The sequence below is a fragment of the Peromyscus eremicus genome, chromosome 6 (genome assembly GCF_949786415.1).
Source record: "Peromyscus eremicus chromosome 6, PerEre_H2_v1, whole genome shotgun sequence".
NCBI classification, from domain to species: domain Eukaryota; kingdom Metazoa; phylum Chordata; class Mammalia; order Rodentia; family Cricetidae; genus Peromyscus; species Peromyscus eremicus.
Window position 1 is genome coordinate 63,464,118 of NC_081421.1, and position 23,361 is coordinate 63,487,478.

Below are 23,361 nucleotides of genomic sequence, written 5' to 3' on the forward strand. Positions count from 1 at the left end.
GAAGTGTGGGTGGGAAAAATACCGAATGGAGGACGAGGTTGGAGGATGGCTAATGTCCTTCCAGCCCCACTTACTCACCGTGGCAGCGGCGAAACTTCAGTCTACGCTCCGCAGGGGTCGAAAGCCCAGGGCCAGGGCTGCCCCGCTCTGGGTGAGGGGCGCCGGGGGTGCCGAGGGGGCCGGAGGCCGGGACGAGTGCAATATTGGTGGGCAAAGAACAACACTGCACCGCGTCCCGTCCCTCCCGCCCGCCCGGGGCCCCGGAATCCCGCTCCCTACCACCTGGGCCTTTGGAGCCCAGGGACTGGGGGCGCTCTGGGGAGCTGGGGTCACCTTAGAGGTACACCAGAGCCTGGGCGCCCGGAAGGGTGAAAGGGAGGGCCAGGGGGGAAAGGGGGAGAGAGAAGGGGAGACCCCCGTGCCCGGGAAGGCCACTTTCCGACGCCGAAGCAGTGCCCGCGCTTGCTCTTTAAATACTCAGACTGAGAGGCGCGGAGCTATTACCATGGTGACCCGTGTCCCAGCAACCGAATTGAATGGCTGTTGCCTAGCAATCCCAGGAGTTGGGGTTTGGTGCCGCCCACCTAAATACTTGTGGGCAGGCTGACGTAGGGCGTCCCCACTCCGCCCGGAGCCGGCCTCACTAAGTCGCTCCGAGGCGCGACACACGGCGGGAGCGTTCATGCACCTCTGAAATGTTTCTAAAGGCGGGAGCGTTCATGCACCTCTGAAATGTTTCTAAAGTACTAGCTTCCGTTTTGTATTCGTTGGGACTAAGAACTGTTTGTCTACTGTAGCTGTAACTGCTGCTGGTTTACTCTGTAACCTGCACCTGCAGGATCTGGCCTGGTACCCTCAGTCCACATGCTGCTGTGAACCCAGAGCCCTCCCGGTGCCCAGCTATTTCTGCCCTTCGGAATATCTCTCGGTTCTCCCTAAATATACACACATGGGTTTGCCCTGCACCACGTGCCTGTCCGCCCCAAATATCGTTCCTCTCCCAAATACAGCTCTGTGCTCCCAAATTCCATGGTCGCCCCACCTACTCTCTGCCTCCTAAATGCCTAGCTGACTGCACACAGCCTGCCCCACTCCCCCTCCCACATTCCGATGTCCTCCTCACACAATTTAATGCCCCCCTTCCATGTACCTTGGGGCCCCCCCACTTAGCATCATCCCCCCCCCCACACCATCCCCAGAAGTCTGAGTAACCTAGGTACTGATCCTTGCTCCTCCACCGCACTGTGCATTCCTTCCTATCTGTCCTAGGCATTGATCCCTTTCGTCAAGGCCCAACCAACTTCCCTAAGATCTCAGTCTCAACTTGGACTGTGCTATCAAACCTCCCCACGGGGGTCTCAACTCCTCTGCCACTCGGCCCGTGTGGGTTGGCCGCGCGACGCTCCCGGTGACCACTAGAGGGCAGGCGTTCCTGGCCAGAAGGACCGGCCAGCCTGCCACTCAAAGTGGAAAGTTGGGTAGGAAGGACCTTAGGCTTCGGTAGAGCCCAAGTTTCGTCCTTTTTTAAGTGGAAATTTCCCCCCACCGCCTTTCTCGGGAGCAAGCCAAAGAGGGACCCAGGCTACTGGAAAGTCTGGCAGGGGCGGGGACTGTGGTTTTCAGAGTACAGGGAGCGGTTAGGAGGGTGGGGCTATTCCGGGAAGTGGGGTGGGGGGAGCCTAAAACTAGTGACCTGTCCACTATTATCCAACCCCCTTGTGTCCTCTCAACCTATGGAAAGCGGTTTCAAGGACCTTCAGAGAGAATAGGGAAAAGGGTTGGGGGATCTAGGGATGGGCTTTCCTGGGCTCGTTGTCCAGGGCCTTTCTGCGCTCCATTTCCTCACCTTAGCTGTTGCTCTGGGGCTAAAACCAGAGCCAGGGGGCCCCAGGTTTCCTCCACATACACGCCTGGGGAAGTCAAGGAGTGGCTGGTAAAAGGGGGAGGCCAATTGGAGAATAAACAGGTTGTCATGAGGTTGAGTGATTGGAGCCCAAGTACCCTACACAGGAATGGCTGGGGAGGAGGAGGAAAAGCTAGGGGAGGGGGCGGAGTTTTGCTACCTGTCACCTGCTCTAGCTGTGACTAGGGCGGGAGGGGTACTGGTATAAAGCAGCAGGCACCAGAGCTCCACGGCACACACGCAGCACCCGAGTCCGTCTCTGCCCCCTTTCCCGCCTGTTCACTGCCACCATGACTCCAGGCATCCGGGCTCCTTTCTTCCTGATGCTGCTTCTAGCAATTGTACCAGGTGAGAGGCACGCGGTGGGGAGGGCCTGCACTGTTCAAGTGGGACTCCTCACCCTTCTGTGGATTTTGCTTCCTGGTAGATGGCACTACAAGAGCCCTAAGTGGCAGACAAGGGTGAGCCAGTAGGCGCCAGAGTGAAAGAGGCGAAGGACGGGAGCTGAGAAGAGGTGACCCCCAGGAGAGTGGGCACCACAGTAGGCAAATGTTCTGATGCTTGTGGGGAGTGGAGAGGGTGGGCTGTGTCAGGAGAGGTAACTCAGTAGTGGAAGAATGGGGCCATGTGCAGTGGTTAGGTCACGGCCAGCGGGGCTACAGTGTGAATCCTTGTCTCAAAAATAAGTAGTGGAGGAATGGATGACCCAGAAGCCGAGGTGAGTCTTTCAGGGAGGGAGAGGGGAGTGACGGAGGTTGTCAGCAAGGAAGAAGGTAGACCAGGGGCTGCCTGACACTAAACTGACCCCCCCTTCCTTCTGGGGTTACTTTGGTTTTGGAGTTTATATTTTTCTCCTTGTTCTGATTTTATTCACCAACCCAGAGTTTTTACAATTTCTGGCTCTAGCCAGAGCCAAAAAATCATACAGGTTACCCAAAGCAACCTAGTGTCCACCTCTATTGAGAGATGTGTGAGCATAAAACGTCTACTTCCCACCTTCAACTCTGGTTCAGGCTTTCTTGCCCTTCCAGATAAACACAGAGTCGCCTTATCTCAGGACAACAAGAGTTTCTCAACCTTGACTACCACGCCAGCCTCTGCCCCAGCCACCAGCTCTACAGTGGACTCGGCCACCACTCCGGTCCACACTGGTTCCTCAGCCCCAGCCACCAGCTCTACAGTGGACTCGGCCACCACTCCGGTCCACACTGGTTCCTCAGCCCCAGCCACCAGCTCTACAGTGGACTCGGCCACCACTCCCGTCCACACTGGTTCCTCAGCCCCAGCCACCAGCTCTACAGTGGACTCGGCCACCACTCCCGTCCACACTGGTTCCTCAGCCCCAGCCACCAGCTCTACAGTGGACTCGGCCACCACTCCCGTCCACACTGGTTCCTCAGCCCCAGCCACCAGCTCTACAGTGGACTCGGCCACCACTCCGGTCCACACTGGTTCCTCAGCCCCAGCCTCCAGCTCTACAGTGGACTCGGCCACCACTCCGGTTCACACTGGTTCCTCAGCCCCAGCCACCAGCTCTACAGTGGACTCAGCTACAACTCCAGTCCACACTGGTTCCTCAGCCCCAGCCACCAGCTCTACAGTGGACTCGGCCACCACTCCGGTCCACACTGGTTCCTCAGCCCCAGCCACCAGCCCTACAGTGGACTCGGCCACCACTCCCGTCCACACTGGTTCCTCAGCCCCAGCCACCAGCTCTACAGTGGACTCGGCCACCACTCCCGTCCACACTGGTTCCTCAGCCCCAGCCACCAGCTCTACAGTGGACTCAGCTACAACTCCAGTCCACACTGGTTCCTCAGCCCCAGCCACCAGCTCTACAGTGGACTCGGCCACCACTCCGGTCCACACTGGTTCCTCAGCCCCAGCCACCAGCTCTACAGTGGACTCGGCCACCACTCCGGTCCACACTGGTTCATCCATCCAAACCACCAAGGCTATATCAGGCTCAGCTACCACTCCAATCCACAATGACTCCTTGGTCCCAACGACCAGCTCTACATTGGGCTCAGTCACTAGTCCAGCCCACAGTAGTGCCTCATCTACAACTAATAGCTCTGAATCAGACTTGGCCACCACTCCAGTGTACAGTGGCACCTCTGTCTCTACTACCAAGGCTACTTCAGTCCATATCACCCCAGTCCACAATGGCTCCTCGGTGCCAACTACCAGCTCTGTGTTGGGCTCATTCACCACTCCAATCCACAATAACATCTCTACAATGGCTACTACAACTCCAGTTGGCAGTGGTACTCAATCTTCAGGCCCAAGCCGGACCCCTGTTACTCCCACCACCCTCGCCATCTCCAGGAACGGCACTGTTACCTATAGTACTTACTACAGCACGGCACTTTTCCCTACCTCCTCCAGTGATAGTTCTCCCCAGCTGTCTGTTGGGGTCTCTTTCTTCTTGTTGTCTTTCCACATTTGGAACCAACAGTTTAATTCCTCCCTGGAAGATCCCAGCTCCAACTACTATCAAGAACTGAAGAGGAACATTTCTGGATTGGTGGGTATCAGCCTGGCCTCTGCCACGCTCTTCTGAAGGCGCTCTTCAGGGTGGCATGAGTGTTTTACATCAAACCTGAGTCTTCTCCTCTTATCCCAGTTTCTGCAGATATTTAACCAAGATTTTCTGGGAATCTCTACCATCCAGTTCAGGTACAGTCTGGCTGTGACTCAGGGTGGGATGGACACTCGTGACTTTGTGATGTGGGGGGAGATGCTGAGCCATAAGCAGATACCTCTGGCTGAGCTGCCCATTTCCTGTGACCAGACCAGGCTCGGTGGCGGTAGAATCGACTGTGATTTTCCGGGACGGTGCTGTCAGTGCCTCTGAGGTGAAGTCGCAGCTTTTACAGCATGAAAAGGAGGCGGGAGCCTATAATCTGGCTATTTCAAAAGTCAATGGTGAGGCAATATCCCCAACTCCAGCGCCTGCTAACCTGTGGCGCTGGCAGGGTCGAGCCCACCTCCTTTGGGGGACTTCCCTGACCACTGTTTTCCCTTTCAGTGAATGAGATGCAGTTCCCTCCTTCTGCCCAGTCTTGGCCTGGCGTACCAGGCTGGGGTATTGCCCTGCTGGTGCTGGTCTGTATCTTGGTTGCTTTGGCCATTACCTATCTCATTGCACTGGTAAGTCTCAGGCCTTCACCGATGTGCCCCGTAGGGTAGGTGGGAACCCAGGGGCCAGCATAACTTCCTGTCTCCTCAGGCAGTGTGTCAGTGCCGCCGAAAGAACTATGGACATCTGGACATCTTTCCCACCCAGGACACCTACCATCCTATGAGTGAATATCCCACCTACCACACTCATGGACGCTATGTGCCACCTGGCAGTACCAAACGTAACCCCTATGAGGAGGTAAATCTGTGGCCCACAGGTTGGGGCAAGGGCCCTGGCTTGGTGAGGGTTTCTGGAGAGGTACTTGGGAAACCCAAGGTACTTCAGAGAGGTGAGCAGGGAAGGGCCTGGCAAGGCGGGGAATGGAGGTAGAGCTCCGGGGGTCAGATCTTAGGGGGCTACAGAAGAAAGGAAGCGTCTGTACTAACAAAGCCTTGCCATCTACCGCTGCTGACTCAACTCTGAACTGTACCAGAGTGTGCTCATTCGGATGCCCTGAGGTGAAGTGAGGGGATATTGTGTCCAGGGGAGCCCTGCCTGAAGGAGGAGTGAGCATTCATGTCCCGCTCACCTCCTAGGGATTGGGCAGTAGATACAGACAGCTGCACTGGGGGTAGGAGAGCTCTGGTGGAAAAGAAGTCTCCTCTAGTGAGAGGAGTGTGCAGAGAGGGCTCTTGGGAGTTTTTGGAGAGCAAGGGCCCCTCCCTCTTCCCTCACTCGGTTTCTCTACAGGATCTAGTAAATAATTACTGTGGCCACCTGAGACTGAAAGGCCAGAGGGTGGGAAAGAGACAAGAGCTTCCTTTTCTTGCCCCATTTTCCACCTCCTAGAGATCTACACACACACACACACACACACACACACACACACACACACACACAGTCCTTTGGGCCAGAGGATAAAAAGATAAAAGGAGAAAGGGACAGGAGGGGCCTACAAGAGGAGCGGAGGGGAGGGAGTGAGCAGTGGAGTTGTGTGTTTACAGTCACCTGGCCGCTCTGAGGCCCAGCAGGTGCCACTCTGAATTAACTCCTTGAGAGCTTGCCAGGCCCATAGCCTGGGGTGCCCTCCGGGGGTTCTGCCTGATAGACTCTTTCACCCTGAATTCATTTTCCCTCCACTCAGGTTTCTGCAGGTAATGGGGGCAGCAGCCTGTCTTACAGCAACCCAGCAGTGGCAACCACGTCCGCCAACTTGTAGGGGCAAGTCACCAGCTCGGGGACGGTGGTGGCGGCCATCTGCTCCCTGTTTTCACTGCCAGACCCCTGCACTCTGATCTGGGCTGGTGAGCCGGAGTTCTGGTGGGCAGCTCACAGCCTTCCTGAGACTCTGTGGAGTGTCTCAACCATCTTAGTCTGGTGAAGCCCAGCCCTGCCCCGGGGGATACCCTGGGGCAGTGATGCAGCGGTGGGTCTCAGAAGGACTGGCCTAGAAACCCTGGAGATGGGGATGGAAACCCAAGCATGGCTGAATAAAAGGTGGCGCCCAGTTAGTTCTGCCAACTGTGATTCTTCATCCGCAGCTCATGATCAGAGGGGCCAGGACAAGTCTGTGAGGGAGGGGCCTGGTAGGGATTTTTGGAATGAAGACTCCTGAAGGCGAGGAGGCAGGGAGGGGCAGGTACACTTGAAAAAAAAAGGGGGGGGGTATGAGGAAGAGGTGGCCTGAGAAAGAACCCAGAAATCACCTCCCTCCCATGCCCGACGGCCCTGAAGGAAGGAGGAAACGAAACCTAGGCAGGCTCCAGTGGGCCTGCCCCTGACCTGGCCTCAGCCGTGCCAGTGACTGTCTCTTCTGGACCAGCCCATGCCCCTCTCCGGCTGGCACGGTGCCTCTAAGGCAGCTCTATTCTTAGTTGTCCAGGTGTGAAGCAAATCCTTGGACTACAGATAACAGTGGAAGAGTCAACACAGCCATGATAAGCCAGGGCTGGGACAGATCCGGGTGCCACTGGCACCAGGCCCTGGCCTTCTGCCATCCCGCCCGCCGCCGCCGCTGCCTCTGGGTGGGCTCTCTGGCACCCCGGGAATGAGGAAGTGGTTCTAGTTCCCTGGCCCCTTTGAGCCCAGACACCATGCCATGCCCTCAGCCACATCCCCGCAGGGGCCATAGCTGTGGTCCAGATGCCCAACTTGGGCGTGATGCTAGCAGCCCGTGCCGCACCTCCCCGGCGGTGAGGGTCAGCTGGGGCCTGGGTCCTAGGTGTAGCAGGAGGCTGTGCCCACCTAACGTAGGGACCTCCAATCCCGTGGGTGCCATTATCACGCCAACCAGACCGGAAACTACCAGGAATGGTCACACTCCGGGAAAGCAGCAATGTGCCCGGTGTCACAGTTTATTGTTTATAAACCATGAAAAGTACAGCTGTTACTCAGCACAGGCCTAGCAATGCCCACTGCAAGGAGGCAGCAGCAGGCACCAGAGGCCTAGCTTGGCCCAACCCAATGGGGACACCAGCCTCAGCCGGGTTCCCAAGGGAGACTTGGCACATTGGCATGAGTGCAGGATAGGTAAAGCATGCGAGACGGGAAGAGACACAAGGGGCATGCGGCTGGGGGGTATAGGGACCCGAATAAAATGGTGGGTTCTCCTCCCTCTCACTGGGGAGGCTCAAAGCCTGGCTGCCAAGGCATCAATGGAGCAGGGAGCTTGGCAAAGGGCAGAGCTGTCAATCAGACCCGTTGTTCCAGGCACCCTCCCTCCCAGTAAGCCTCAGGAGCACAGGACAGGGATGGGATAGGGGCTTTCTATGCCTTGGTTAAGATGCCAAGGGCAGGGCCTGGGGCAGAGACTTGGTGGGCCTGGGGGCCTAGGCCAACAGGTAACACAGAGAATGGAGGACACCCGGAGGGAAGCAGGGGGGAGCCCCTTAGTCAAGGGAAGCCCTGGGAAGGAAGACATGGCTGGCAGGTACGAGGGAAGGACCACAGTTAGGAAAAGTCTGGGGGAGAAGCTGCTGCGTGAACAACCCGCTGCCTGGAGGCCTGGGGAGCAGAGCTTAGGTCTGGAGAGGGGGCCCGGCAGGCTCAGTCCAGCTTGGCGAAGCCCCCGATGGTGACTTTCCTCTCAGGCTTGGTACCCACAGGCTCCTGCAGCTGCACAGCGCCACCACCAATGAAGCAGAAGGCAGGGCACACGGGCCCTGAGCAGTCCAGGGGGCACTCTAGGAGCCCACGGAAGGACACGGCATCCAGGAAGGAAACTCGCCCCCGCTCATAGTCCAAGCAGATGCCCAGGCGGGGCGGCAGGGGCACCGTGCAGCTGGCTGCTGGGCCGTCCCGCCCTGTCAGCCCTGCATTTGAACTTGCTCCGGAACCCAGCAGGATCTTGCCCATGCCAATGGTGAGGAATGCAAAGGGTGGCAACGCTTCCACTGTGGTATCCTCAGCACCGCTGTCATGCCCGCTGTCTGGGTCGTATCTGCAGGGGTGGGAATCGGGAAGGAGGATGTTGGGAGGCAGAGGAAGGGAATGGGGGGTAGGGAACAGGGAGCTGAAATGATGGGAGGATGGAATGTCGGCGAACAAGAGGTTGCAGGTATTAAGGGGAACACATGATGAGGAGGCAAGGGTTACAGTGTAGGGCTCGAGGCTTCAGTTTGTGTAAGAAAGAAGGAGCCGGGCGGTGGTGGCGCACGCCTTTAATCCCAGCACCCGGGAGGCAGAGCCAGGCGGATCTCTGTGAGTTCGAGGCCAGCCTGGGCTACAGAGCGAGATCCAGGACAGGCTCCAAAACTACACAGAGAAACCCTGTCTCGAAGAACCAAAAACAAACAAACAAACGAACAAAAAGAAGTCAGGGAAGGAAAGTACGTGAGAAAGGTGTTATGGGGAAGGAGAGACGGGAGACATTGAACTGTGGGGCTTGTCAGGATGGAAGGTGCTGAGAAAAAACGGTGCCAGGGAATCAGTTTGGGGAGTGTTGACAGGTGGGGATGCTGGAAGGATGGCAGCACAGAGGTTAAGATGTGGGGGGGGGGGGGGCAGGCGGGGGCAGAGCAGGGGTGTTGGCCGAGAGATGAAGACGGATTAGTGTCAGGATGCTAGAGGGATACAGATACGGGGACAACACAATTCCAGAGGGAATTCGTGTTGGGGAGAAGGCATTTTGAAGAAATGGGATGTTGAAGGATGGAGGACTCGGGAGAGGGGGTTCAGGAGGGAAACGTGGGAAGATGTATTAATGAGGCAACGGAGGTAAAGAGGGCTGTGGAGATATGTTTAGGGGAAGAACTTTGAGATGCTGAGAAAGAGGTAGGGGAAGGAGGTCTGGGAGAGACAACTTTTCATGGAAATAAAGTGCTGGGGGAAAGGACCTGGGAGCTTAGGCGGTATGCTGGTCCTGAGTGACAGATGGAAGGAAGAGGTGATGGCCCTCTCTCAACCCTTTCCCCAACCATACACTCTCAAAACCTGTCCTCACAGACCCTTCTGCGGAGCCCACATCTCTTCCATCCGAAAGCCTCCCAGTCTGGATTACTCGCTCTTACCCCTCCCCAGCCCCACCTCAGCAAGTCTGTGTTCCCTACACCAACCCTTGCCAACCCCAGCTCCTTCCCCAGGGCTTCATCCCCCCCCCCCCCCCCACCGCCCCTTGCAGAAGGGCCTGACCTGGGGCTGATCACATCCGGGGCACCCTGGAAGCTTTCCTGAAGCTTGCTCTCCAGCCCGACGCCCACCTTGACCAAGTAGGAGGCGGGGTCTACTGCGCAGGCCCAGTAGCTGCGGCCCTGCGTCACAGCCACGTCACCCAGGACCACGTCCACACTCAGGTGGCAGCCCGTGAGCAGCCGCTCGGCAGCCAGGAGCAAGGGCAGCCCCGGGATACTCCGCACCGCTCGCTGGTCCTTGCTGATAGCTAGCCGCTCTCGGCTCGCACCCCAGCGGCCATCAAGGAAGAAGTGCAGGACTAGAAGCCGGAGGAGGTTAAGACAGAAGGAAGGGTTTCAGGGACACACACTGGCGCTGGGGATCACGGGGTGTCAGCACAAACGCTGGGAGTTATGGGCACAGGGAACAAGTTGCCAAGTCACCAGGAACTGGAAGGGGCCCAAAGGAACAGGACGTAGGGAACTGAAGTAGGGACATAGGAAGAAAGGGGGCATCCCAAATAGGCATGGGACCCCAGGAGGAGCTGCAGGGATGACTAGTGGGCAGAGAAAACACTGTCCCATCTCCAGTTGACTCTGTTTCTGCAACCCATTTTCCATGGCTGGCCCTGCGGACCGTCTCCACTGTCGTCCTGTTCCATCTGGTCACATTCCGAACACCTCTGACCTGGACCTTCCACCCCACACTCTGACCCCTGTACCCAACCTTGTCTCTTTTGCCCTCTACCAAGTGGTGAGCACACTCGGCAAGCCACTTCTAACATTGACTGAGCCCTTACGATGAGTCAGAAGCTAAGTCTTTACATGCGCTGTCTTATAATGTGCTAATTACCAAGCCACTCTATTAAGTATTATTATTACCTCTGTTAAAGAGGATTCTGAAGTTCAGAGAAGGAAAAAAAAAATCGTGACTAAGGACACACAGGAGCCAAGGTGGGCTTTGAACCCAGGCAGTTTAGCTCCAGAGGAAATGAGTGTAACCCACACATTAAACTGTACAAATTATATGAATCAGATTCCATTCACTTGCTTTTCCCGTGCCCACCGGGAATCAGCTGAGCACCGGGGCCCTTCTGTACCCTCCACGTGAACGTCTAAGCGTGCCGCACGAAGCCACCCGTCTGTCTACTCACCGGGAGCCGGAGGTGTGTGCAGGTGCACGTCCTCACTGTACTCTCCATAGCCCGCCTTGTTGCAGCCCCGGACACGCAGTACGTACACAGAGCCTGTGTCAGGGTTCTCCAGGAGGGCGCTGGTGCCCCTCACCTCTTCCCGCCGCTGCCAGCGTGCAGGGCCTGGCTGGGCAGGGACATCCGTGCGCCGGAACTCAACAGTGTAATGCCAGGCAGGCGGTGAGTGGGGCGGCAGCCGCCAGCACAGGAAGATTTGGTCATAGGCAAAGGTGCGCTGCGTGTCGATGACAGGAGCCTCAGGCACTGTTGGAAGAGACCACAGGGGTCAGTCAGGGTCTGGCCATCGGCCTGGCGTGGAGAGTGGGGCAGGCAGGAGGGAGGAAGCAGCGGGAGCCGGGGGGGTGAGTGTAGGTGAGGGGGCTGGGGGAAGGGACCTGGGTGGGCAGGACAGGGCCCGGAGGAGAAAGACATGGGCAAGTGCTGGACAGGGGGCAGGAGCCCGAACTCTGGCCCTAGTTTGCCACCAGCCTACTTTGGCCTGGAGTCAGCCACTCTCCCTCTCTGGGCTTCGATTTTCTCTTCAGTCAAAAGACAGCACCAGACCAACTGAGTTCTGGGGGCCCTTATGGCTTAGAGTCTTTGAGTTAAGAGGAGCCCCAGAACGAGGCAGGAAAGGCCACTGGAACCCAGGCAAGAGAGCCCTGAGCAGGAAGGGATGCAGAAGGGTTGGGAGAGAGGTTCTGGGGTCAGCAAGACGGAAAATAGGAAGGCAGCAGAGGAGAGCAAGCTGGCTAGCAGGGAGGGCGGTGCATGTAGGTCAAGAGGAAGACAGTGAGAGTCCAGAGGACCAGGGTCAAGATAACAAAAGGTCGGAAGGACCAGGATGATGCAATAGCCTGAAGAAGGCAGAAGAGACAGGGCGCTTGTCAGGTGGGAGGCCCAGGAATTCAGAGTACATTAGGAGAGAAGGAAGCAGTATGTGGGTGGCCAAGCTGTGTGGGAGCACAAGGGAGGGTGTAGGGAGGGGGCCCGGCGGGCGGCAGGGCCCCCAGGGCAGGGCTGCTGACTTGCCTGGGGTGTTCCGGAGCACAGTCCGCGGTGGCCACAGCCTACAAAGAGAGACGGAGAAGCAGCGCTGAGCGCGGTAGGATGGTGTGGCAGGGGTGGCTGGCCAGGCCAGGCAGGAGGCCAGGAGGTCCCTGGTGGGCACTGCCCCCCGGGTCCGCTGCTGGGGGGCAGGGAAGAAGGCTCTGGTTGGACACGGGCCTGGCTAACTCCTTACCTCTCAGGAAGTTAAGCTCCGTCAGCAGCTTCATCTCGCGCCCCACGTCCAGCTGGCAATGGCGGAAGGAGGAGCTGGCAGCGGGCCGGAATGTCTGGAGGGCCTCAGTGGCTCGGGCAATCCTCGAATGGGACAACGGACAAGGGTCAGCCCTGCCGGGCGGGCAGCCACCCCTCCTCGGGATCCTGCCCTGACTATCCCTAGAGCCCCGCTTTCTGCTCCAGGTCTCTGCCTCAGCCTGACCACATGAAAATTCTCGGGGCTCCAGCTCCCCACCTGGGTCTTCTGGCTACTGTCCTAGGCACTAGCTACACCCACGATGCCCACTTCCCTGGAGCCTGCACCCTTGGGCCATGCCCCTCGGTACCTGTTATGCAGCTGCTTGGCGGCTTGCACAAAGCAAGGCTGGTCTGTTTCCTTAAGGACTTCCTGGGCATAACCCACCAAACCCGAGCCGTCCAGCAGGCTCTGGTGCTCGTGGATCTGGGCGCCGAGAAGGGATAAGCGCTCTTGCTGGCACTCGTCGATGGCCTGAAGCAGAGAGGCTCGCTTCTCCTCCAGCACAGCCCCCAGGCCCCGAACCAGCTGTGACACCTCCTCCTTGGCCTGCTGACCACTCACCTGTCCAAGGAGCAACACCCAAGCGATGAATGACTTAACTATCTTCTTGGAGGCAGTACTTACACCCAGGCGCCACACCGTACTATCTGAGGGAATTTGGGGAAATTTAACCTATCCATCTCAATTGGGCCAGGATCATGACTGGCAAGGCACCTACACCACAGATGTGGTCACCTTCTGACCATTTGTGCTAACTTTCCTGAATGCTCACATCATAATTGTAGGCTCTGGAGAGGCCCCTTCTATTTCCTAGGTTTTTGGCTTGACCTAGGAAACCAAATTAATACAGGAGAAAAGTACAAAAGTCATATTAACTTGGTACCTACTTGGGGGTCTTTTAAAAAACATTTTTACTATTTTATGTATACAAGTGTTTTGCCTGTATGTACACCAAGTATGTGCCTAGTACCTGTGGAGACCAGAAGAGGACATCAGATACACTGGAACTACACATAGTTGTGAGCCACCACATCAGCGCTAGGAACTGAATCTGAGTTCTCTGGAGAAACAGCCAGTGTTCCTAACCACTGAACCATCTTCCCAGCCTTTACTTGGAGATCTCTATAAGAGACAGGGTTTCATGTAGCCCCAGTTGACCTTGAACTTGCTGTGTACTGGAGAGAGATCCCCCTGCTTCAATTTCCCCAGTCCTGGGATCACAGTGTAAGCCACCATGACCACCTTAATTCTTCTTTTTTTTAAGAATAATTCATGCCCGATGGTGGTAGTGCACACCTTTAATCCTAGTACTCAGGAGGCAGAGGCAAGTGGATCTCTGAGGCCAGGCTGGTCTAAAGAGTAATTCTAGGACAACCAGGGCTACACAGAAAAACCCTGTCTGGGAAAACCAAAATAATAAAACAAATAAAAATTAATTAATTAATAAATAGTATTAGTTAATAATTCAGGTGCTAGAGAGGTGGCTAAGTGGTTAGGAGCAGGTATTGCTCCTCCAGAGGACCCGAGTTCAATTCCTAGCATCTATGTAAGGTGGCTGAGCCCCATGTAACTAGATCTCCAGGAGCTCCAGTGCCTTTGGACTCCATGGGCACCCCACACATACATGGCATACACTCACAGAGACACACATGCATAACATATGATTACATTTTTTTTAAATTGAAAAGAACAATGCAGTTACATTTTTAACTTAAAAATTTTTAATTTAAATTTGCCAGTTTTGTTTTATGATTGTGGTGATTTGGGGCCTTGATCATGTATTAATGCAGCAGGTATACCCAGTCTTTCAACATAGTTTTTATTAAAAAATATTTATTGTATTTATTTGTGTGTGTGCCTGTGTGAGTTTATGTGCACCACATGTGTGCAGAAGCCCTTGAAGGCCAGAAGAAGGTATCAGATCTGGAGCTGGGGTTCTAGGTTCATAAACTGCCATGTGGGTGCTGGGAACTGAACCTGGGTCCTCTGCAAGAACAGTAAGTATGCTTAACCGCTGGGTCATCTCTCCAGCCCTCTTTGCCCTTTGTGGTGGAGACGCACATGCCCATCACTGAACTTCACGGTCAACTCCAGAGCAATGCACTTGTGAAGAAATGATGTGCTAAATGGAGCTATGGGCGGGCTTCGTCACGTCGCTAAGAGACAAATGGGAAAGGCTAAAACTAGTAGACGGTGACAGCTGCTTTAAATAGTTGGTTATTTGGGTACACTGCAGCCTCAAAACCAGTGTCTGGCAAACAGGATTGTTTGGCCTTAGTGCGTGAGGGAGATCCTTCTCTGAAGAACCCTTCTACCTTGAAGCACGTCAGAAAACACAGCAAACTGCCCTTTCTGAGACTATAGCCCCTCCAGTGATCGAAACTCGAAGTCACCATTATGCGGACTGGCCATATTTTGCCTTAGCTCTTTCATAGTCTAAATCTCTTAACGTCTCGCCCAAACAAGAAAGGCCATGATTGCTCCAATGTCCACTTGGGAATTACATTAGCTATGGCACACTGGTGGCTATGCCATCCTCATCGTCCATTCCACCTCAGTTAATCCAGACAACCCTGCAGAAGCTGTTTATGCCTCACCTCACCCCTAGCTGCAGGGTTGCGTCCATGCTAGGCTCAATGTCCGTGCATTTGAGCTCCTTAGTGCCCAGGGTAGCCCTCCCACTCCCGCTGCAGCCCTAGCTACAGCCTAAGCCAGGGCACTGGTGTTCTTGCCAATGAAGTTTAACCAGAGCCTCCTCCCACACACATCCTCCTCCAGTGGGCTCTGAACTTGCAGCAAGGCAAGAGGAGCATGCCCATCCAAGCAGGATCCAAGGCACACGTCCATGCCTTCCTCACCTCAGTGTGCCTGATGGTCTCTTCCAGCTCACAAATCTGGGTCTGTACTGTGTCCTGGTTTCCCAAGATGTACGCCAGGCTCTTTGTCAGCTTATCCTAAGGGCAAAGAAAGAGGTGGGCATCATCCTGGCTTTGCAGAGGCAAGTAATTAGTAGGCGTGTGCTGGTGTATGTTAGTGTGGGGCTGAGGAAGCAGGGGTCTTTACCTTGAGGGCCTGATAGGCACTGAGTACTGGAGTGATCTTGTGCCCACTGTGGGTGCGCCGTACCCTGCAGAGTTGGCACACCAGCCGTTGGCATGTCTTGCAATAGTGGGTCACCTCTTCCTTGTGGTCTGGACACATCAGACCCTAGGGGTAAAAGGATAGTGAAACAGTCAGCCAATGGTGTGTGTCAGGGCTACCAGCAATTGGCTGCCCTCGATGAGAAGGCAGTGGAAACAGTGGTGGTGCTCCATAGTGCCATCTGGTGGTGAATACTGGCACGAAAGCGCTTCTGAACTGTCCAAGCAATGTCCATTTCAGAGCTTTGCTCCCTTCATCTACTTCACACAGATATGTATATCGTAGTAACAACAATCATGGTAACTAATATAATCCTGCAGTTCATCTTTGCTTGGGGTTGTACCCAATTTCTAGAACAGCAGCATCCTGCATATAAACAACTTTTTGTTATTGTTTTTTTGAGACAGGGTTTCTCTGTGTAACAGTCCTGGCTATCCTGGAACTCACTCTGTAGACCAGGCTGGCCTCACATTCACAGAGATCTGCCTGCCTCTGCCTCTCAAGTGCTGGGACTAAAGGTGTGCACCACCACTGCCTGACTATAAACAACTTTTTTTGAGACAGAGTTTTCCCGTGTAGCCCAGACTGGCCTTCAGTGTCCAAGTCTCTTGATTCAACCTTCCAAGTGCTGGGAACTCAGGCATGTGCCGCCATGCTTGGCCAGATAACACCTTTTGAGGCAACAACATCTCCTATGATCCTATCAAGAGTTCTTCGGGTGTGGATATTGCAGAATGGACTCTCTCATCTCTCTGCAGCAGGTGAAATGAGAGACCCATAGATATTGAATCATTTGTTCAGTGAATGTTAGAGACAGGGGCTGCTAGGCAGCCGATGTGATGGTGCATGTCTATAATTCTAGTACTCAGGAAACTGAGGCAAGGGGATTGCCATGAGTTCAAGGCTAGCGTGGGCTATATGGCAAGGCTCTGTGTGTGTGTCCCCCCCCCCCCCCGCTTAATGTTTAATTTTGAACTGTGTGTGTGTGTGTGTGTGTGTGTGTGTGTGTGTAAATGTGCACATGAGAACAGGTGCCTGAAGAGGCCAGAGGTGGTGTATCCCCTGGAGCTGGAATTTCAGGCACGCAAACTGGGATTCTCTGGAAGAGCTCTTATTCACAGAGCCATCTTTCCAGCTCCAAGACCCTCTGTCTCTCTGTCTCTCTGTCTCTCTCTCTCTCTCACACGCACATACACACTCACACATATACACATAGACTACTACTCACACACATATCACACACACACACTCACCTATATACACATATACTACTCACACACTACTCATACACACTCACACACACCATACACACATACTCATACACACAGACAAAAACTCAACCTGGCCCACCACTCTTTGGAAGCCCAAATGCCAGCCACCCCCACCCCCTGGTTCAGCACCACCATGCCCCTCCCACTTCAGACCCCGCGAGAACTGGCTCACCTTGGGGCGGAATGAGAGGGTGGGCAGAGTTGGCTCATGCTGGGCCTTCTGAGTGCCCCAGGGGTGGAAGAGTTTGAAGCATTCGTTGCAGAAGGTGGCTCTGCACTCTGTGCAGCCCTTGGTGGCCTCTAGTGGCGGGGGCTTGCACAATTGGCACAGGATGGCGCCTCCCACACTCACACTCTGTCGATACCGCTCCACCACGCGCTCTAGGGTCAGGTTTCGGAAAAGCCCCGAAAGGCCCCGCTCCCCCAGCTCCACATCGCCCTGGCAGGCTGGGCATGGGAATATGATCGTCTGGGGGTGCAAGGCACCCCGCTTCCGCCCAGGGTATGTCCCAAAGCCTGTGGAAGGACCCAGGAGGTAGAGGTGAGAATTACAGCTGACTAGGGGTGGGCGACATCTGTTCAATTAAAAAGTGGGCTTTAATTGCATCAGAGCTCAGCTCTCATTAGAATCCAGGTAAGCAGTAAGCAGTTCCACCTCAGAATGACAGATGCCCCTGACCCTCTTCCAGCTTTCTGCATTCCCACCCCATCCCACAAACCCCAGCCCCACCTGACTTAAGGAGCCGGTCCAAGCGATCTGGCTTGGGGAGCGTTCTCCGAGAGAGGCGGGGGCTGCGGGTAGAAGGGGTGGAAGCAGGAGAAGTGGGCTCCGAACTGGGGTCCCCACCATGGCCTATGTACCCCTGCTGGCCCAAAACCTCCCGGGCACAGGCCTGGCACACGTTGTGGGTACAAGGCAGCACTAGTGGCTGCTTGTACATCTCTTGGCACACTGGGCACAGCAGTTCCTTCTCCATGTTCTTCATGCTTGTCTGTGGAGGGACCAGGAGGTTGTGTGAGAGCTAGGACACTTGGGCATAGCTCAGCCGGTCCCTTGGCTGTCAGGAAGGGCAGCGCAAGCTACCTTACTGCTTTGGCCCACACACCTTCCCAGCTCTCTGTCTCCTGCTTCTGTTCCCTCTTGGGAGAGCTTAAGGCCCAACAAGAAGGTCCGGTTGGAGCTGTGGCCTCCCCCAGCATCGCGCCCCACCCCCATCGCTCCCGATGCAGCAGAGCTGGCAGGCGGTCCTCCTTCCTCACCTGTCTCCATCCCTCCATCTCTGGATTATTGGCCTGCTCCTGGGATTTATTTCAAGGGCACCACCCATTCTACATTTGGGTGCTGTCCCCCGCCCCTTCTTCTAGCAACCCTCAGGCGCATGACTGCTCCCCGCGGCCAGCGTGCGCTAGCTCCCCGAACCGGCTGGACACCGGCCCGCGGCCGCCCAGCACCCATCCTCCATTCTTCACTTCTATTCCTTCCAGTCTCCCCACATCAACCCATTCCTCTTCGCCTCCTATACCCGAGCTCTCCGGCCCAGTCTGGTGGAGAAACTCGGCCTGCAGCAAGCCTTTGCCCCATCTGGGGGGAGGGGGGAGCGCCCCGCCTACTTGCCCCCTCCCCACCGGAAGTATCCCTCCCCCCCTTTTGGTGAGGGGTCTTCAGGCTATTCCCCACCCCCCACACCTCACCTTGGTCCCTCTCTTCGCAGCCATCCCGGTCAGGGGCGCAGCTGACACAAAGGAGGGAGCGACAGGGAGGGAGGGGGAAGGAAGTGGTGGTGGGGAGCAGGGTTGGCACCGCCTCTGGGAGAGACGGGCACGGGTTGCCATGGCAACCGCAGACTGCACGGCAGCTCGCAGGGGGTGGGGGTGGCAGGGTGGGGGGTCGGGATGGGTCCAAATTGGGAACTGCACCTAGGGGCAGCTTTTTCCATCACCTCCCCCCTCCAACCTGGCCTCAGTTTCTTGGAAAACATCCAAGCTCACACATGCCCCTTCTCATAACCCTGGTGCACTGCTGGCCGCTGCCCCAAGCCTACCCGCTGGGTCCGGGCAGCTCCTCGCTGCCTACACCCCGGCAGACGGGAGTCTTTAGGGCACTCACCACTCGGCTGTCCCCGGGATCCCTGCACACCTGCATCTCCGCCCTTCCCGTCATTTCTGTCTTAACCAGTCCCTTCTCTACATTCCAGACTCTTCCTGGACCCCCACCTGTTCAAAGATCTGGCTTGCCCCGACCCCTCTACACCCCCTCCCTTCCCCTCGACCCCCACCTTAACTCACACTGATGCGGACTAGTGCATCCATGATGGAAGTGAAGGTCTGCATATCCTCACCCTCAGCCATGGCCCTACTGTGCCCGCCCGCCCCCGGTTGCCCGATCCTGGCTGCTGCTGCGAACCCGGGGCTTAATGCAGGAGCCGGGTGGGGTGTAGGGAGGGGTGGAGAGGGTGAGATAGCACTGCGCATGCTCCAGGGACCTGCCTCGAACTGCGCCCGTCGAGGTAGGGGGTGGGAAATAGTTCTTCCCACGTGGTTCTCCAAAGGCGGTTTAGGGGGGTGGATAACATGGAAGGGTATTTGGGAGAGGAACCATTTCCTTCTGTTAGAATCTTTCATTGATCCCTAGTCATACCACTCACATGAAGCAAGATTTCAGAGGACGATGAACTCCTGGTTGAGAGCGCTACATTTTGGGTGGGGCACGTCTTCGGGAGATGTTGAGGCCATCAGAGTGGGGCAGGGAGGTCTGGGGGACTTGTACTAGAGATGACATGAATAGCAAGGAAGACATGGGTGACTCTAGGCCCTGGGGTCCTGACTGAGAGCCGTGGGTGCGGCTTGTCCCGAGAGGCAGCAGATGTCCCAGGTACAGAAGGCTGGAGACCGAGCAGGGCGGTGGCCTAGAATGCTCTTCGGAGCATTATCTCCTCCTTGCCGCAAGAGGGCGCTGCGGCCAAGACGCCCGGAGGAAGAAGTAAAGCGAGTCCACGTTGGCCCCGACGCCTGCGTACAGACACCGCGCCGGGTTTGGCTCCCGTTTCACGGCCACTGGCACAGATTGGACCCACGGGCGGGGCGTGATGGGTAACCGGACCGGCGGGGTGCCCGGGCTGCTCTAGCAGGGGTGGGCGTTGGGATGGCCCTCTTTTCCCCCGCCGTAGCTTCGGTAAAGCTGACGTGTCCTGGTTTCCAGGGAGCTGGCGTGTCCTCGGCACAGGCGGGAACTTGGGTGTGCGGGGCCCGGGGCCGGGGGTTCCTGGAGGTCACCGTGGCGTGCGAGGTGGGGGGAGTGTGGCTGCAGTACCGGGAGCGCTCGGAAGTGGTTGGCGGGCCGAACTCCCGAGCGCATCTGCCGGAAGCTTAGCCTGATTTTTTTCTCATCACCAGTAGTCGGTACCGGAACCTCCTTGGCGCTGTCGTCCCTCCTGTCCTTGCTGCTCTTCGCTGGCATGCAGATATACAGCCGCCAGCTAGCCTCCACCGAGTGGCTCACCATCCAGGGGGGCCTGCTGGGCTCCGGCCTTTTCGTCTTCTCCCTGACTGTATCCTCCCCAAGCTGGAAAGAGGGGTGTGTGTGTGTGTGTGTGAACAGAAGTTGGGTAGGGGACCGCGTGAGCTTTGCGTGTCTCCTGCTCTCCAGCCCTGTCTTGTTGCAGGAGTTTCTCCTTAATTCCCTCAACCCAGGCCTTCAATAATCTGGAGAATCTGGTCTTTGGTAAAGGTTTCCAAGCAAAGATCTTCCCCGAGAGTAAGTGAAACCCGGTAGCTGACTGAACTCTTTTAACCTCCCCCAAACATGATGCTGCATTTCCCTGTGCTTAGATGGTAAAGGAGATAGACGCTTGCGAACACTGTCTTGAAGACAGAGGACGCTTTTGGATCCAGCATCTTGTCCAGCTCCGAGCTGGACATCGGAGCTGGAAGAGAAGCACAAAGGGAAGAAAATGAAGAAAGAAAAAGGAAAACCTGGCCTGCCCCCAGGAAAGGTTGCAAGCAAACAGTTAAGTTTGAGCTGATGTTTGATAGGCATCCTCAGGAGAGCAGACAGACAGACAGGTTCACTGAGGGAGTCTCATGTGAAATTGAGCCCGCTCTGGAGTTCTCCTGAGGGGATTGTAAGTCTTACTGGGATGTTACTGATACCAGGACTCCCCACCAAAGGAGAATAGAGAATCACTGTTAGAGCCCTCTCTCATTTCTCCCCCTCCCTTGGTTTCTCTCTCCCTCTTATCCTCTCCTGTCCTCTGTAGCCCAGACTGGCCTTGAACTTACTATGTAGCTGAGGATGACTTTGAACCCTTGAACGGCTGACCTCCTGCTTCCACCTCCCGAGTGCTGGGATTAGCACCACCTCATGTGGTTTATGTGGTACTGGTATGGAGCCCAGGGCTTTCAGCATGATAGGCAAGCACTCTACCAACTGGCCCTCATCTCCAGCCCTGATGGATCAATTTTAACCCTGGTTAGATGGCTCTTTTAGAGATCTGATGGTTTAATTATTTATGGAGAATTAAGTTCACCAGCATCAGGACCAAATCACGTGAGGAAAGTCACATGCTCAGAAACTTCAGCAGTTGTAGTCTTGGGAAAGCCTCACCCAGCAACACCAAAACCTGCTCTTGCCCATGACTCCTTGCCCTCCTCTGGGTTTTCACAGCCCTGCTGCACGTTTCCAGAACTTCCACCCAGCACTCTCAGAACTTCGGACTCTTAAACTTTGTTGCACATGTACCATCTTTGCTGTTTTCTAAAGAAACCATTGTTGTGGGGCAAAATCCCTGTCTTTCTTTGCCTGCTCTGCTGGCTCCAGCTGGACAGATGGACCCTTTTCACCCTTCCTGCCCCTCACCCCTCTCCAGTTCTGTCAGGCCTTAGCCCTCTGCCTAAATAATGGGGACCAGCCTTGCTCTAGTACATTTTATTTTAGTTATTAATTTACTTTTGAGACAGGATCTCACTGTGTTGCCCAGGCTGGCCTTGTCTTGAGTTCCTGAGTTTTAGTGGTCCTTCCGCCTCAGCTGTCTAGGCCTGTACCACTGCATTTCAGCTGCCTTTTGTTTTTTTTTTTTTTTTTTTTTTTTTTTTTTTTTTTTTTTTTTTTGTTATGTTTTTTAGTGTGTGTGTGGGGGGAGGCCAGGAAGTTGAATGAGAGGCGGAGCAAAGCTAGTAAAAAAACAAACAAAACTCCGTTCCCGTCTTACCTCCCGGTTCTGAACAGTGTTAAGGCCTTCTGAACCCTCGACTTTTATCAGGACATATCTTTTGTTTGTTTGTTTGTTTGTTTTTCGGGACAGGGTTTCTCTGTGTAGACCAGGCTGGCCTGGAACTCACAGAGATCCAGCTGCCTCTGCCTCCCCAGTGCTGGGATTAAAGGCGTGCGCCACCAGGATATGCCTTTCAAGCAGGTGCCTCAGAAAGGCTCTGCATTGCTCCTGGTGGGTGTTCCTCTCTTGGACACCTGCTGACGCTCCTGTCCTGCCCCCACAGTTCTCCTGTGCTTGCTGCTGGCCCTCTTTGCATCTGGCCTCATCCACCGAGTGTGTGTCACCACCTGGTACGTATCTGACAGTTGGACAGGGGGTGCAGTGATGCCTCGTCTTTTGGTACCAATCCCCCTGGGGTGGTGCCAGTCCCTTCCCTTCCCACCACACACCTTTTCCCCTGTTTTCTCTTTTTTGTCCTTCCCTGAGCTCCCAAACCTAAACCAGAATTCTTTCCCTGCGGCCGTGTCCGCCGGCTAGCGACATGCCCGTTGATTTAATGACTTCTTTTCACCCCGTAGCTTCATCTTCTCCATGGTTGGGCTGTACTATATCAACAAGATCTCCTCCACGCTGTACCAGGCCACGGCCCCAGTCCTCACACCAGCCAAGGTCACCGGCAAGGGCAAGAAGAGAAACTAGCCCTGAATGACTAATAAAGTTGACTCTTTGTACTTCTGTCTGTGGGCTCTGATAAGTGGTCGACCTCATCGGTCAGGGCCTGCGCTTGCCAGGCAGTGCGGTGTCCTCTACTCACGAGAGAGTCCGTGTGGAAGAAGCACAGACGTGATTCCAGTCTTAACCTGTGGGGAGAGAGGCTAGAGGCGAAGAGTATAACACGGGAAGGGCTGGCTTCCAGAACCGGAGGTTTTTTTTTTTTTAGTATTGATTAATTGTGTGTGTGTGTGTGTGTGTGTGTGTGTGTGTGTGTGTGTTGCTCTCCTCATCTGTCTGCTCTACTCTAGCGGGTAGAGTGGGCAGAGTGCCTGTGTTTACAAGGCTTCGAGGCTAATCACTAGCCCTTGCGTCTGCTCTGGTGATTTTGTCCCCCCCCCCCCCCCCATCCTGTGTCTGAGATATTAGGAAATTCCTGAGTTTTCTCAGAGTGTGTCAGAGAACACCCAGACCACTGGCCTCAGCCAGTCTTGATGGAAATGAGGCCAGTGGTCCCCAGATCCCGTACTGTGCTGTCGTGAGAAGCAGCTCTGTCCAGAGTGCTTGTCCTGTGGAACACAAAGTGGGTAGGGTACATACAGTCCTGGGAGAAGGCCTCCTGAGTGTCCAGAGGCTTCCAGAAGGCTGGCTCAGTGGAGCCGGGCAGATAGATCATTTCTATGGCTAGGGGAGTGAGGGGAAGACCAGAGAACAGGTGTCTTAGCAGGGCTAAGGAAGGGGTCTAGGCACCTCCTTTCCTGGGGATGCTGTAGGCTTTAGGGAACACCCATTTGGGTCACTTTCTATGCTCAGTGGTGCCTGATAATGGAAAATAGGTTGGTAGGTTGGTTGAATGAAAGAACTTATCCTTCAACCCTTCTAGAACAAAATTCTGATC

At 55.4% G+C, this 23,361-nt stretch overlaps 3 protein-coding genes across 5 annotated transcripts; 2 read left to right on the forward strand and 1 right to left on the reverse strand.

The window, feature by feature from the left end:
• The first annotated feature begins 712 nt into the window (after positions 1-712).
• Positions 713-6,443, forward strand: Muc1 (mucin 1, cell surface associated). Its single transcript, XM_059264804.1, has 7 exons — positions 713-2,251; positions 2,935-4,430; positions 4,530-4,582; positions 4,698-4,831; positions 4,935-5,056; positions 5,136-5,285; positions 6,172-6,443. The coding sequence occupies exons 1-7, from the start codon at positions 2,194-2,196 to the stop codon at positions 6,244-6,246; spliced, it is 2,088 nt and encodes a 695-aa protein (XP_059120787.1). The 5' UTR covers positions 713-2,193; the 3' UTR covers positions 6,247-6,443.
• Positions 6,444-7,373: 930 nt separating this feature from the next.
• Trim46 (tripartite motif containing 46) lies at positions 7,374-18,949 on the reverse strand. Its single transcript, XM_059265663.1, has 10 exons — positions 18,829-18,949; positions 17,273-17,534; positions 16,715-17,058; positions 15,194-15,337; positions 14,989-15,084; positions 12,438-12,691; positions 12,071-12,192; positions 10,789-11,091; positions 9,657-9,954; positions 7,374-8,466 (listed from the first exon to the last, which is right to left on the reverse strand). Exons 1-10 carry the CDS (start codon positions 18,889-18,891, stop codon positions 8,073-8,075), a joined length of 2,280 nt encoding a protein of 759 aa, XP_059121646.1. The 5' UTR covers positions 18,892-18,949; the 3' UTR covers positions 7,374-8,072.
• A 545-nt stretch (positions 18,950-19,494) lies between these two features.
• Positions 19,495-22,483, forward strand: Krtcap2 (keratinocyte associated protein 2). 3 transcript variants are annotated; one of them, XM_059265661.1, is made up of 5 exons: positions 19,495-19,632; positions 19,939-20,090; positions 20,233-20,296; positions 22,036-22,102; positions 22,331-22,483. In XM_059265661.1, exons 1-5 carry the CDS (start codon positions 19,629-19,631, stop codon positions 22,449-22,451), a joined length of 408 nt encoding a protein of 135 aa, XP_059121644.1. In that variant the 5' UTR covers positions 19,495-19,628; the 3' UTR covers positions 22,452-22,483. The 3 variants fall into 3 exon arrangements, with proteins under 3 accessions (XP_059121644.1, XP_059121643.1, XP_059121645.1); XM_059265660.1 differs by having other exon boundaries at positions 19,496-19,632; positions 19,936-20,090; XM_059265662.1 differs by lacking the exon at positions 19,495-19,632 and adding an exon at positions 19,651-19,828 and having other exon boundaries at positions 19,936-20,090.
• Positions 22,484-23,361: the final 878 nt, after the last annotated feature.